Source organism: Scyliorhinus canicula, chromosome 13 (genome assembly GCF_902713615.1).
Source record: "Scyliorhinus canicula chromosome 13, sScyCan1.1, whole genome shotgun sequence".
NCBI classification, from domain to species: Eukaryota; Metazoa; Chordata; class Chondrichthyes; order Carcharhiniformes; family Scyliorhinidae; genus Scyliorhinus; species Scyliorhinus canicula.
Window position 1 is genome coordinate 132,194,082 of NC_052158.1, and position 13,632 is coordinate 132,207,713.

The 13,632-nt window shown below is 46.3% G+C and overlaps 1 protein-coding gene across 3 annotated transcripts in view; it reads left to right on the forward strand.

The window, feature by feature from the left end:
- Positions 1-8,580, forward strand: part of LOC119976430 (very long-chain specific acyl-CoA dehydrogenase, mitochondrial-like) — a 135,645-nt gene extending 127,065 nt beyond the window's left edge. For 2 of the 3 annotated variants that reach the window (XM_038816961.1, XM_038816962.1), the window contains exons 18-19: positions 2,006-2,081; positions 8,353-8,580. In XM_038816961.1, coding sequence (XP_038672889.1) covers positions 2,006-2,081; positions 8,353-8,490 — 214 coding nt within the window. In that variant the 3' untranslated portion in view covers positions 8,491-8,580. Of the gene's footprint in view, positions 1-2,005; positions 2,082-7,989; positions 8,061-8,352 lie in introns of all 3 variants that reach the window. The other variant, XM_038816963.1, reaches the window with a different exon arrangement.
- The last annotated feature ends 5,052 nt before the right edge of the window (positions 8,581-13,632 follow it).

Here is a 13,632-nt window from a genome sequence, read left to right on the forward strand (position 1 = left end):
AAGGGTGAATGTTGTGTTAAAGTTATATAAAGCTCTGGTTAGATTCCATCTGGAGTTCCTCACCTCAGGAAGGGTGTATTGACCTGGAAATAAGTGCACTGCACATTTATTGGAATGATACCTGGACTTAAAAGGTTAACTTATTGGGGTTAGCTTGAGTGTGGAAGATCAAGATCATACAAAATAGGGACAGGAGTAAGCCATTCAGCACAACGAGCCCGCTCTGCCATTCAATAGGATCATGGCTAATCCAAAATTCCTCACGTCCACTTTCCTGCCTTTTTCCCATAACTCTTGATTCCCTTACTGATCAAGAATCTATCTATCTCAGTCTTAAATGCACACAAGAGACCCACAGCTCTCTTGTGGCAAGGCATTCCAAAGACTCACAACTCTCTGAGAGAGGAATTCCTCCTCATCTCATTTTCAAATTGGCTCTCCTTTATTCTGAGACTATTCCCTCTGGTCCTAGACTCTCCCATGAGGGGAAATATATCAGCATTTACCCTGTCATGCCCCTTAAGAATCCGAGATGTTTCAATGTGATCACCACTCATTCTTCTAAATTTCAATGAGTAGAATCCCAACCTGTTTAAGCGTCTCTCCATACTTGGGATCATCCTTGTGAACCTTCTCTGAATCGACTCCAATGAATATATTTCCTTAAATAAGGGACCAAAACTGATCACAGTATTCCCGATGTGGGGCGGGGTTCTCCCCTACCCAGCGGGGCACGGGGTCCCGGCGGGATGGAGTGGTGTGAACCACTCCGGCTTCGGGCCGCTCCACAGGTGCGGAAGTCTCCGCACCTTTAGGGGCCAAGCCCTAACATTGAGAGGCTAGGCCTGTGCCGGAGTGGTTGGCGCTCCACCAGTCAGTGGGAAAGGCCTTTGGCACCACACCAGCCGGGGCCGAAGGGACTTCGCCGGCCGGCGGAAGTCCGCGCATGCGCCGGAGTGTCAGCAGCTGCTGACGTCATCCCCATGCATGCGCAGGGGAGGGGATCACTTCCCCCTCCACCATCGTGAAGACTATGGCGAAGGAGGAAGGAAAAGAGTTCCCCCACGGCACAGGCACGGTGGGCCCCGATCGCGCGCCAGGCCACCATGGGGGCACCCTCCGGGGCCAGATCGCCCTGCGCCCCCCCAGGACCCCGGAGTCCCGCCCGTGCTGCCTGGTCCCACCGGTACGGTAGGTGGTTTGATTCACGCCGACTGGACCGCCATGACAGCAGCGGGACTTTCGCCCATCGTGGGCCGGAGAATCACCGGGGGGGGGGGGGGGGGTCCGCCGACAGGCATGGCGCTATTCCCGCCCCCGCCGAATCTCTGGTGCCGGAGAATTCGGGACACGGTGGGGGCAGGATTGACGCCGGCCCCCGGCGATTCTCCGACCCGGCGGGGGGTCGGAGAATCCCGCCCCTGGTCTCAAGTCCTCCCTCCTCTTGTACTCCAATTCCGTTGAAATAAGGGCCAACATTCCATTAGCCTTCCTGGTTACCTGCTGTACTTGTGTGCCAGTCTTGTGCACAAATACCCCCAAGTCCTTTTGTGTTACAGCTTTCTGCAGTTTTTCTCCATTTAAATTATACTCCGAACTTTTATTCTCTCTTCTAAAATGAACAACTTCTTATTTTCCCACATTCTACTCATTTGCCAACTTTTTGCCCACTTACTTAACCTATCAATATCTCTCAGCAAACTGTTTGTATCCCTCTCACAACTGGCCTTTCGACCTATTTTTGTGTCATTTGGACATCGAGGCATGATATCCAATACATGTGTAAGATGTATCGGGGAGCTGGAGACAGTTTTTCCTCAGGTGGAATAGGTTTGAAAGGCTCTGGCAAATTCCGCTCCAATATTCCTATATCCGTAGGTAAAGGTCTATGGGCAACATTTTCTGTCATGGCTTTGTCAGAATCACTGGCATGCTATCCTCTCACTATTCAATTTAATTTTGGTAACTTTTAATGAAACATATTCACTCTCCTCTTGTGTTTCAGGGCATCTCGCTCACTCAACAAAGGATTCCCATCTGCTCAACACGAAAAAGTTCTCTGTGAAACCTGGTGTCTTGAGGTGTGGCTTCTGTACCGTTTTTTTTCTATTGGAAACACCATTTTATCAAATGTTTGGTGCTGTTTTTATGAAGCAGGTGTTGCTATTCAGGGTGAAAAATTTGTCTGGCTGTTAATTGCTCTGAATGTGTGTGGAGTGATTGCTCCGTGTGTCTGCCCACGTGGGCAAGGGTCATGATTAAACTTGATTAAAACAGATCAACTTCCACGTTACTCATACTGCTCACTGGCAGCTTACTGAATGGTTGGAGGTTAATATTGGGCATTATTTATGCTATTCAAAGGGGAGGTATAGGCAACCTAAATTCTGTTGCTAACATTAAAAATGGCATGAACAGGTGATACTGTTAGGACCCCCAGATTCTCAAATGTTGCATTGTAGTGGGGCGGCACAGTGGTTAGTATTGCTGCCCCACAGCAGCAGGGATCTGGGTTCAATTCTGGCCTTGGTGACTGTCTGTGTGGCGTTTGCACTTTTGCCCCTGTGTATGTTTCCAATGGGTGCTCCGGTTTCTTCCCACAGTCCAGAAATGTGCAGGTTAGATGGATTGGCCATAATAAAAAAATTGCCCCTTAGTGTCTAGGGATGTGCAGGTTAGGTCGGGTCGCGGGTTGGGGCAGACTCGATGGGCCAAATGGCCTTCTGCACTGTAGGGATTCTATTCTAAAGGGGTTTTGTAAGAGGAGGAAGATCCTCCTCCAAATGCTGATAGTGGGCCAGGATTGGATGTACAGCAGAAGGATCGCCAGACAAATACCCTGGCATGAGGTAGGTGAACAGGTCAATGTCAGGAACATTGTAATGTAAGGATGACTGAAATATCGAAAGAGATTTAATAACCTGACCAGGAGCTGAGATAAGGGGCGGAATTCTCCGACCCCCGCAGGGCGGTATTCTCCCCTTGGGCGGTATTCTCCCCTACCCGGCGGGGTGGGGGGTCCCGGTCTACTGGAGTGGCGCCAACCACTCTGGCGTCGGGCCTCCCCAAAGGTGCGGAATTCTCCGCACCTTTTGGGGATGGGCCCGTGCCGGAGGGGTTGGCGCCCCGCCTACAGGCGCAAGCGGCCTTCGGCTCCCCGCCGGCCGCCGCGAACGGCCTTTCCGCCCCGCCAAGCGGCGCGAATGGCTGCCTGAAAGGCCTTCGCCGGCCGGCGTGAGGCCGCGCATGCGCTGGAGCGTAAGCGACCGCTGACGTCATCCCGGCACATGCGCGGTGGGGGGGGTCTCTTCCGCCTCCGCCATGGTGGAGGCCGTGGCGGCGGCGGAAGAAAAAGAGTGCCCTCACGGCACAGGCCCGCCCGCCGATCGGTGGGCCCCGATCGCGGGTCAGGCCACCGTGGAGGCACCCCCCGTGGTCCGATCGCCCCGCGCCCCCCCAAGACCTGGGCTCGCTCGTGCCACCTGCTCCCGCCGCCACCAGAGGTGGTTTAAACCATGTCGGCGGGAGAGGCCTGACAGCGGTGGGGCTTCGGCCCATCGCGGGCCGGATAATCGCCGCGGGGGGCCCGCTGACCGGCGCAGTGCGCCCGCCGACCGACGCGCCGTGATTCCCGCCCCCGCCGATTCCCGGGTGGTGGAGAATTCCAGCCACGGCAGGGGCGGGATTCACGAAGGCCCCAGGCGATTCCCTGACCCTGCGGGGGGGCGGAGAATTCCGCCCAACAATCCTAAATCTCCTAATCCATCGCTTTAAAAAATGACCTGCAGCTCAATTGAACTTTCATGATTGCTGTTCCATTGGCAGTGAAGGTAACAATTGCATTGAACGTCTACTCTGCTGGCTGGGTTTTTGCAGCCCTCATCAGGATTGTTGTAAATGCCCTTTTCTGTACATACAGCCACCTACAGGTGTCAGTCTTAGCTCAGTAACTGCACTTTTACTTCTGACTTAGATGGATGTGGGTTCAAGCCTTTCGCCAGACATTTGAGTGCATAATCTATACTGATATTTCACCACAGCACTGAGTCAATGTTTCACTTTCAGCATGAGATATCAGATGAAGGCCCTGTTCAACAGGGGTAAATGTAAAAGATCCTATGGTATATTTCAAAGGAGGGCAGCAATAGTTTTCACGACCAGCATTTATATAGCAGCCAACATATCAAAAACAGATCGTTAGGTAATTCATCTCATCTGTGAGGCCTTGGTTTGTGTGATTTGGCTGCCGCCTTTCCCTTTAGTACACCAATATAAACAAATAACTGACCAAGCTTTTCATGTGGAACAGAGGCACAGCTGATATTGAGCCTCAGGGCTCAATGAAATGAGACTGGCGAGATGTAGATGCATACTGTGCATCCTGAGGCAGCTCACCCACAAATCAGCATTTAATCTCAGATAGAATAAAGAACAATACAGCACAGGAACAGGCCCTTCGGCCCTCCAAGCCTGTACCAGTCATGATACCACCCTTGAGTCCTGGAACCAACTGCGGCAGCAATTTGGCCTGACCAAAATGTCAGATAAAGCTCCCATCTGCAACAACCACAGGTTCACACCAGCACTGACTGACACCACCTTCAAAAGTTGGGGGCAGGACGGACGGACACTGACAGTCAGGGACCTATACACGGACGGCAGGATCGCAACACTGGACGAACTGACAGAGAAATTCCAGCTAGCCAGGGGGAACGAGCTAAGTTATCTACAACGCAAAAACTTCCTACGAAAGGAGACCAGGACATACCCACAACCGCCACGACAGACATTACTGGAAGAGTTACTGGACACAAGCATACTTGAGAAAGGAAACTGTAGCGACATGTATGACCGTCTGGTAGAAGGGGCAGGGAAACGTTAGCAAACCTGGCACCCACAGGAACAGAGAAAAAGGAGAATACAGGCGGAAGATTGGAGGGCCGGGTGAAGCGGAAGTGAGCACGAGACGACAACGGCAGCGAAATCCGTCCGGGAGAAGCAAGGGACAACACCAGCACCAGACCCATTCGAGTATCGCCCTCCGTAATTGTCTCTCCGGCACCCAAATGTAGATCTGCCCTCCCCACCCCCCACCCCCCCCCCCCCCCCCCCCCCCCCGTCCCCGAACCCCCCCCTCCAAACAGCTGCCTACTTATGTGTGTAAATAATTGATTTTGTATTTCTCTCGTGTTGTTACCTTTTTTTCTTTTTGTTTTCTTTCCCTTTGTGATTTGTGCGTGTGTGCCCTTATATATATCATATCCTGTGTCCATAACGGCAAATATACTTTTTTCAAAAACCCAATAAAAACATTTATTAAAAAAAAGATACCACCCTTTGCCCAAACCTTTAATACCTCCTTGTGCCATATCCCTCTATACCCATTGTATGCATGTGTTTGTCAAGATGCTTTAGGACGCCATTAATGTATCTGCTTCCACAACCTCCCCGGCAACACGTTCCAGGCACTCACCACCCTCTGCGTAAAAAAGATGCCTCACACATCCCCTCTGAACTTCGCCCCACGGACCTTGAACCTATGCCCCCTGGTGACTGACCCCCTCCACTTTGGGAAATAGTGCCTGTCCATCCACTCTATCCATGCCCCTCATAACCTTGTAGACCTAGGGCAGCACGGTGGTGCAGTGGTTAGCATTGTTGCTCCATGGCACCGAGGTCCCCGGTTCGATCCTGGCTCTGTGTCACTGTGTAGAGTTTGCACATTCTCCCCGTGTTTGCGTGGGTTTCGCCCCCACAACCCAAAAGATGTGCAGGGTAGGTAGATTGGCCACACTAAATGGGCCCTTAATTGGAAAAAATGAATTGGGTATTCTAAATTTATTTTAAAAAAATAATAATCTTGTAGACCTCTATCAGGTCACCCCTCAACCTCTGTTATTCTAATGAAAACAGTCTGAGTCTATTCAGCCTCTCCACATAGCTAACACCCTCCAGACCAGGCAACATCCTGGTAAATCTCCTCTGCGCCATCTCCAAAGCCTCCACATGTTTCTGGTAATGTGGTGACCAGAATTGTGCACAATATTCCAAGTATGGCCTTACTAAGGTTCTATAGAACTGTAGCATGACTTGCCAGTTTTTATACTTGATGTCCCGTCCAATGAAGGCAAGCATTCTATATGCTTTCTTGACTGCCTTGTCCACTTGTGTTGCCGCTTTCAAAGATCTGTGGACCTGCACGCCCAGATCTCTCTGACTTTCTATATTCCGAAGAATTTTGCCATTTCCGGTATATTTCCCCTCTACGTTAGACCTACCAAAATGCATTACCTCACATTTGTCTGGATTAAACTCCATTTGCCATTTCTCTGCCCAAGTCCCCAACCTATCCACGTCCTGCTGTATCCTCTGACAATCATTAACACTATCTGCCACTACATTTAAGGGGCATCTTTACAAATACATGAATAGGATGGGAATAGAGGGATATGGACCCAGAAAGTGTAGAATTTAGTTTAGTCAGGCAGCATGGTCGGCACGGGCTTGGAGGGCCGAAGGGCCTGTTCCTGTGCTGTACTTTTCTTTGTTCTTTGTTCCACCGACCTTGGTGTCATCTGCAAATTTACTAATCAGACCAGCTATAGGTTCTCGAAAGAGTGGTAAACTGAGAGATTATGGGGGGGGGGAGAAAGTGATTGGTATGGGAAGTGGTGCTCAGTGATTTGGATAGAGGAGAGGAATCACTGGTGGAGAGGGCTATGTTTAGAAGGTGCTGAGTGAGAGCCAACAGCAGAATTTGGGAGTCAAATATTTCTTAACAAACCAGTGGCCTCAGAGGATAAAAGAAAATTACTGCAGATGCTGGAATCTGAAACCAAAGAGAAAAGGCTGGAAAATCTCAGCAGGTCTGGCAGCGCCTGTAGGGAGAGAAAAGAGCTAACCCCGAGCGATCAGCACCCCGTTCCCCTGGGTTTCCGTAGCTATGACTCATCTTTCATTCTCACTCCACAGTATCAATATTTCCCACTTTCTCTGTCTGTTAGCTTTGACAAAGGGTCATCTGGACTCGAAATGTTAGCTCTTTTCTCTCCTTACAGAAGCTGCCAGACCTGCTGAGATTTGCCAGCATTTTCTCTTTCGTGGCCTCAGTGGTACCTTTTAAGGAATGCTGGTTGGGGTGTAGGTACAGCAGCCAATAGTTGTGAGCCCTAGACTTCTCTTTTTTTTGCACTTACCAACATGATGGGTGATACCAGCAGGGATATCATGTACACACCCATCACAGGAGCCTTCCTTGAGCTGGGAGAAGAAAGTTTGCCTTGGTAGGCGGGACTCTGACAGCCTAAGCACATGGCCAACCCAATGGAGTTGGTTTTGGATGATCTTGGCTCAATGTTGATGCATTTGGCTCCTTCAGGGATGCTGATGTTAATACGCCTGTCCTCTCAGCTGATGCGGAGAATCCATCTCCGACAGTGTTGATGGTACCTCTCCAGAGTCTTGAGATTGTGTCTGTCCATAGTTCATGTTTCTGAGCCATACAGAAGAGTTAGAAGAATGACTGCCTTGTACAAGAAAATCTAGGTGTCAGTAAGGATGTTGCAGTCATCAGATACTCTCGTCCTTGGGTGTCTGAAGAAGGCACGCATGGATTGGATATCATGTTGGATCTCTGCATCAATGTCAGCCTTAGATGAGAGACAGCTCCCCAGGTAGCGAAAATATTCCATGTTTATAGGCTTCCTCCACTGGTCCTGTTGGAGGTAGAGGCCGGATCTTGCCTGGGGGGGGGGGGGGGGGGGGGGGGTTGGGGGTTGGTAAAGGACTTGAATCTTCTTGAGGTTAAGGCTGAGACTGATTCTTCAGTATGCTTCCACAAAAGTGTCAAGCATGGCTTGGAGATTATCTGCTAAGAGAGTGGAGATGGCGATATCTTCCACATACTGAAGTTCCACAACCGATGTCAGTGTCCTTTCCTTCATGGATTTCAACCAGTTGAGATTGAATCATTTTCCCTCCATCCTGTAGACTATGTCCACTCAACCGGGAAGCTTGTCCTTGACAAATTGAAGGATGGTGGTGATGAAGATGGAGAAACGGTGAGGGCTATGACACATCCCTGCTTGACCTCAAAGGTTTCTGTCTTATTTCTGTCGATGAGTACTGTCACCCACAACTTGTGGAGGAGTCGGAGGATGTTGATGAATTTCTCTGGACAGCCGGCCTTTGACAGGGTTTTCCATAGCTCTTCCCGATTGATTGAGCCAATAGCCTTGGTCAGATCAATGAAGGCCATATAGAGTGTTGATGTTGCTTCTGGCATTTCTCTTGAAGTTGTTGAGCAGTGAAAATGCACACAGTGTTTTAACTAATTTTATGTCTTTATTTCAGGCATTTGGTCGTGTGTCCTCAAATCTGAATGCACTAAAGTCTAAGTCCAGTATGCAGGCCATCAGCAACATGAAGGCTATATCAAAAGAGCTTGTGGCTAAGGGAGGAGTTGTGGCAAATCATCCACTTGGATTCTAAGCATTAAGCCTAGGGACAATGTTTTTCTTAAAGCAATTGAATTCTTGGTGCAACTTACAATAAATTAACATTGAAACCTCTTGAACAAGACCCATAGATGTTGTGATCAGTCACATAAGCATTGAGAAGTTTTCTGTTGCAAGTTAAGTCTCGGAATTGTGAATCTACAGTTCCTTCATTTTTTTTCTTCAAGAACTTCGTTTTCGAAGTTCCTGTTCATTTCTGCAAGATCTGCATTGTGGGAAAGAGCCGCCTGCTGACAAATCAGTCGCTGATTTTGTATTCCTGGAGAATCATGGCAACAAGTGACGTTGATTGATGTTATTTATGAAGGACTTTGCATATTTGAGGTCAGAAAAATAATGACAATGCTAGCTTACTTTTAAGAATTTTGTAAAATTTGAACCTTGATGTTTTGCATTTGTCCGAAATGTTTTTTTGATTTAGAACTTTAGAGGTGACCGATGGTGAAAGTCAGATGGCGAAGTTAAATTCAAAATTGTGGCAACATTCAGATATCAATATTAGTAACATACTGGGCTTTAATTAGTTCACAAACTGTATGAAGCCTGATTTAACAGCTTATGATACCAGCCAAGCCTCTTGTGTATATTACAGAGCCATCTGTTTTTCTTTGTACAGTTGAGCATTAAAATGCTGTTAAAGCAACAATAAGCATGTTTTGACAAGTTCAGCAGCCTTGTGATCAGGAGATTCACAAATACATTTAATGAGACCCAGGGGAACAAACGTAATATGGTAATAGAGCTCTGGAAGGAATATTCTCCTCACTGAATTAACTTTACCTGATATGAAGAATTTATATGGGCAGCACAGTAGCATTGTGGATAGCACAATTGCTTCACAGCTCCAGGATCCCAAGTTTGATTCCGGCTTGGGTCACTGTCTGTGCGGAGTCTGTACATCCTCCCCGTGTGTGCGTGGGTTTCCTCCGGGTGCTCCGGTTTCCTCCCACAGTCCAAAGATGTGCAGGTTAGGTGGATTGGCCATGAGTGGACTGCCCTTAGTGGATTGCCCTTAGTGTCCAAAATTGCCCTTAGTGTTGGGTGGGGTTACTGGGTTATGGGGATAGGGTGGAGGTGTGGGCTTGGGTAGGGTGCTCTTTCCAAGAGCCAGTGGAGACTCAATGGGCCGAGTGGCCTCCTTCTGCACTGTAAATTCTATGTGGTCAGACACTTATGATACTATTTGGTGTTTCACATAGTAACTGCGTGGGTTTCCTCCGGGTACTCCGGTTTCCTCCCACAGTCCAAAGATGTGCAGGTTGGGTGGATTGGCCATGAAAAATTGTCCAAAATTCTATGATTAACCTAGGACAAAAGTTCAGCGTAACATCGTGGGCCGAAGGGCCTGTTCTGTGCTGTATTTCTCTATCTATCTAAAACAAGATCGGACACTCTCGCAGTTAGTGACCACAGCCACTTTGTCCTTGGCAGCTGTTGGTACCAGATTATAATGACACTTGATCGCTGTAGGTTGAAATCATACAGGAGTTGAGAGGGGTGATTTTTCACCGTGGCCACTCCTTTCCCACTATCTTCCATTCAAATTTGCTCTTTTGAGCAGGCAGGAAGGGCATTGGACAGAAACTGGCAGGCTCCTTTAAGTAAGCAGATTAGGCAACGTGATGTCATGGTATTTCAACCTGTGCAGGAAAGACAGATGCACCAGTGCCAGAGAAGGATTTTGTGACAAAAGAAGCCCAAACAGGAAAGGGACAGCCTTTTTCTACAAGCATTTCACTCCTGATTGCCAACCAGCTGCTACTTGCTTGTTTTTGGCTAGGAAACTGACAGAAACATGCAGACGAGGCCTGAGAGTTAAAATCACCTGGGTCTCACACTGCCGAGGTCAGAACAGCTTGTTCAGTTCTCACCCTCAGTTGAAATCAGTTTTGAATTTATCTTGTTTTATTTTTTTTCCTAATTTTGGCTAGTAGTAGAAAATAGAGCCACACCGTCTTATTGAAAGCCAGTGACTAAATGCTACTTTCGATAAGTGAAAGATATTTAATTTCAAACTATTTTCCCCTGCGTAGATAAAGGGACTACAAATTAAATCAAGCTATTGGAGAATTCTGTAAAGTAGTTCTAATTTAACAGTCGGTTATATAGCCATTCCTATGAATCTTCCTGGTCAAGTGGTCATAGGCTCAAGCTGCACTCTAGTCTTGAGCAAATAATCAGTGTTGCACTGAGGGAGTGCTGCATTGTTGGGTTTGATTTATTTTGGATGGGGTGTTAAATCAAGGCCCTATCTACCCTCTCAACTGGGACAAGATGCCCGTGCCAGTATTTGAAGAAGAGTGTGAGAGCTCTCTTGCTGCACTTATCAATATTTATCCCTCACATCTAAAACAGGTGATCTGGCTATTTATTTAAAAGCTATTTTTGAAACCTTGTGCAGTTTTTGGTTGTTGGGTTTCCCTACAGTGCAACATTGGCAGCACTTGGAAAGTACTTCAATAGCTGTGGATCACTTTGGAACATCCTGAAGCTCTGAAGACACTGCGTTTTCTTAATTAGGACTTGAGGAATTTAAGTTCACGAGCCATACTTTCGTGATCAGCTTATATAGAAACTTATAAAGAACAATAAGTGATTTTTTTTTTCTTCAAAAGCTTCATTTATTTGATGGTGGAGCACAGTATTAGGAATGTGGGAAGTTAGCGAGATTAATAGTGAACTTGAGTTGAAAATAAAATTACAGACAGGTAATAAAACTAGCAGACATCTTGAGGAATAACAAGATGCGGTTTGCCCATTAACAAGATTAGCAGGAAGCTAGAGACATTGAGGTGCAAATGGCCATATCTGAAACATTGTTTACGACAGATCAGTGGGGCTATATAAAATGATAACTTCTAAAGGCAAAGAATTTGAGAGAGCAAGACAGCAGAATCCACGGAGTGGAATATCAAAGAGACTGAACAGTATAACTATGAGCACCCTCATTGGAGAAGGAAGCTAGTTCTCCATCCTACAGTCAGATAGGCCTGTTTCATCTGTGATCTGAGCCATAGAGGCCTGTTGCATCTAACACTTAGAGCCACGGCAGATTGCAGATATTCTTCTCTAAAAGATGCAATTTAAAAAAAAAAAAATTTTCATGCCTTCTTTCAATGAGGAAGAGATTTTTCCAGACTTGGTCACCTTGCGGTATTGTGTGGTAACTATTAGTTGGATTTGAACTATAGAGGTACTAATATTGGATGTTGCTTGGGAAAAGAGATGTCTCACTGAGTTCAGGGAACATGGGTATATTTTGGGAATAAGAGGTAACTTCAGATAAGACGGTGCATTTAGTTATTCATATACTTAAGTGTCATAGCGTGTATTAGCCTTTTGTCATGTGTTTTTTTTTACTCCAATAAATATTCTGTATTGTTTGCACAACAACTGGACTCGTTCCTCACTAGGTTGTACATGGTTCCTCACATTATTCCAAACAAAAATGCATCATTAAGACGCAGCAATCAAGTTATCCTGCGAGATTTTGAGACACTCTCGCAGGTAACATCAGGAGGGTTCTTAACAACAGTTATAGAAATTATGTTGCAATGACTGACAGCTGCCTTCGTTCTTCTGTTTTGCAACATTGTGGAGGGGCATCTGCAATTTTGTTTTCTTCATACTTTCATGCGATGTGGGTATCCTGGCAAGGCAGGCATTTGCTGGCCATCCCTAATTGAATGGAATGGCTTGCTAGGTCATTTCAGAGGCCAGTGAACAGTCAACCGCTGTACCAGGCCATTGGTACGGTGATGGAAAACCACTGTTGACTCAAAATATCAGTCTCCTGTGTAGCGTGATCTTGCTGTTTGTCTGATCAGCGCTGTTTTTCTGGTGCCTTTTAATATTAACACCTGCCTATGTTCAGGAAGAAAACATCAAATCAGAATCATGTGGTGAATCTCATTTCGATTGGAGCTGCATGTTTTATAAAAAACAAACGAATGGCATTTAAATTCCATGTTTGCAGGAAATATGCAAAAGAGTTAGACATTAGGAGTGAAGATTAACTAGAGGAAGTATCAAGGAAAAAAGCTCTTTCTGCATGTGATGCCTTTCATTCTGACTTGGGAACGGGTGTTAACTTCCCTGGAACTTCCTTTGTCTATTCCCTCTGGATCCATTTTATTATAGATACTCTCTTTGATGTATTATCAATGGAACCTCCTTTGCTTTCAAATACAGTATTAATTTTCCCTGTTAATAAAAAATGGGTAACTAATACCGATAGTAACTAAGGTCGTCAAAATCACAAAGTGGCCCTGGAAGGGATCTGACATATACCTGAGTGTTATGGAGAGCATGTGGAGTATCTGACATAATATTATTGGGTGCTGTACATCAAATTAATTGTATAGTTGAGTTAGAGGAAATATTAGAGCAAGGTTCCCCAAACTTTTCCTGCCATGGAACCCTTTTGACCTCCCACGGTACTGATAGATGCCCTGGGAAACATTCTTATTATGTTGAAGAGTTAAATCACAAAAATGATTCTTTTTGCGCAGTAGGTACAAATGTACAAAAACAAATTTCTAAAAGACTTTACTATTTCTTAAATGTATGCATTTATTATAATTAAAAAGTTTTCGTATTCATCAAAGTACTTAAATCTTACCTCCTTGTTGTCTCTTTTGAAAAAAAATGTATTGAATATTTATGGGGCAGCATGGTAGCACAGTGGGTAGTACTGTTGCTCGATAACGCCAGGGTCCCTGATTCGATTCCCGGCTTGGGTCACTGCCTGTTTCTGCACGTTCTCCCTGTGTCTGCGTGGGTTTCCTCTGGGCGCTCTGGTTTCCTCCCACAAGTCCTGAAAGACGTGCTATCAGGTAATTTGGACATTCTGATTTCTCTCTCCGTGTACCTGAACAGGCGCCGGAATGTGGCAACTAGGGGCTTTTCACGGTAACTTCATTGCAGTATTGATGTAAGCCTTATTGTGACAATAAAGATTATTATTATTAGATAATCCCAATAACAATACAACAAACAACCAACGAAGTTGTACGGGTACAAAGTCAAAAAGTTACAATCAAATCTCCTATAAAAACACAAACAAAAACCTAAACACTATAACTAAACCCCCTAACAGCTGATGGTGTCTAGATCC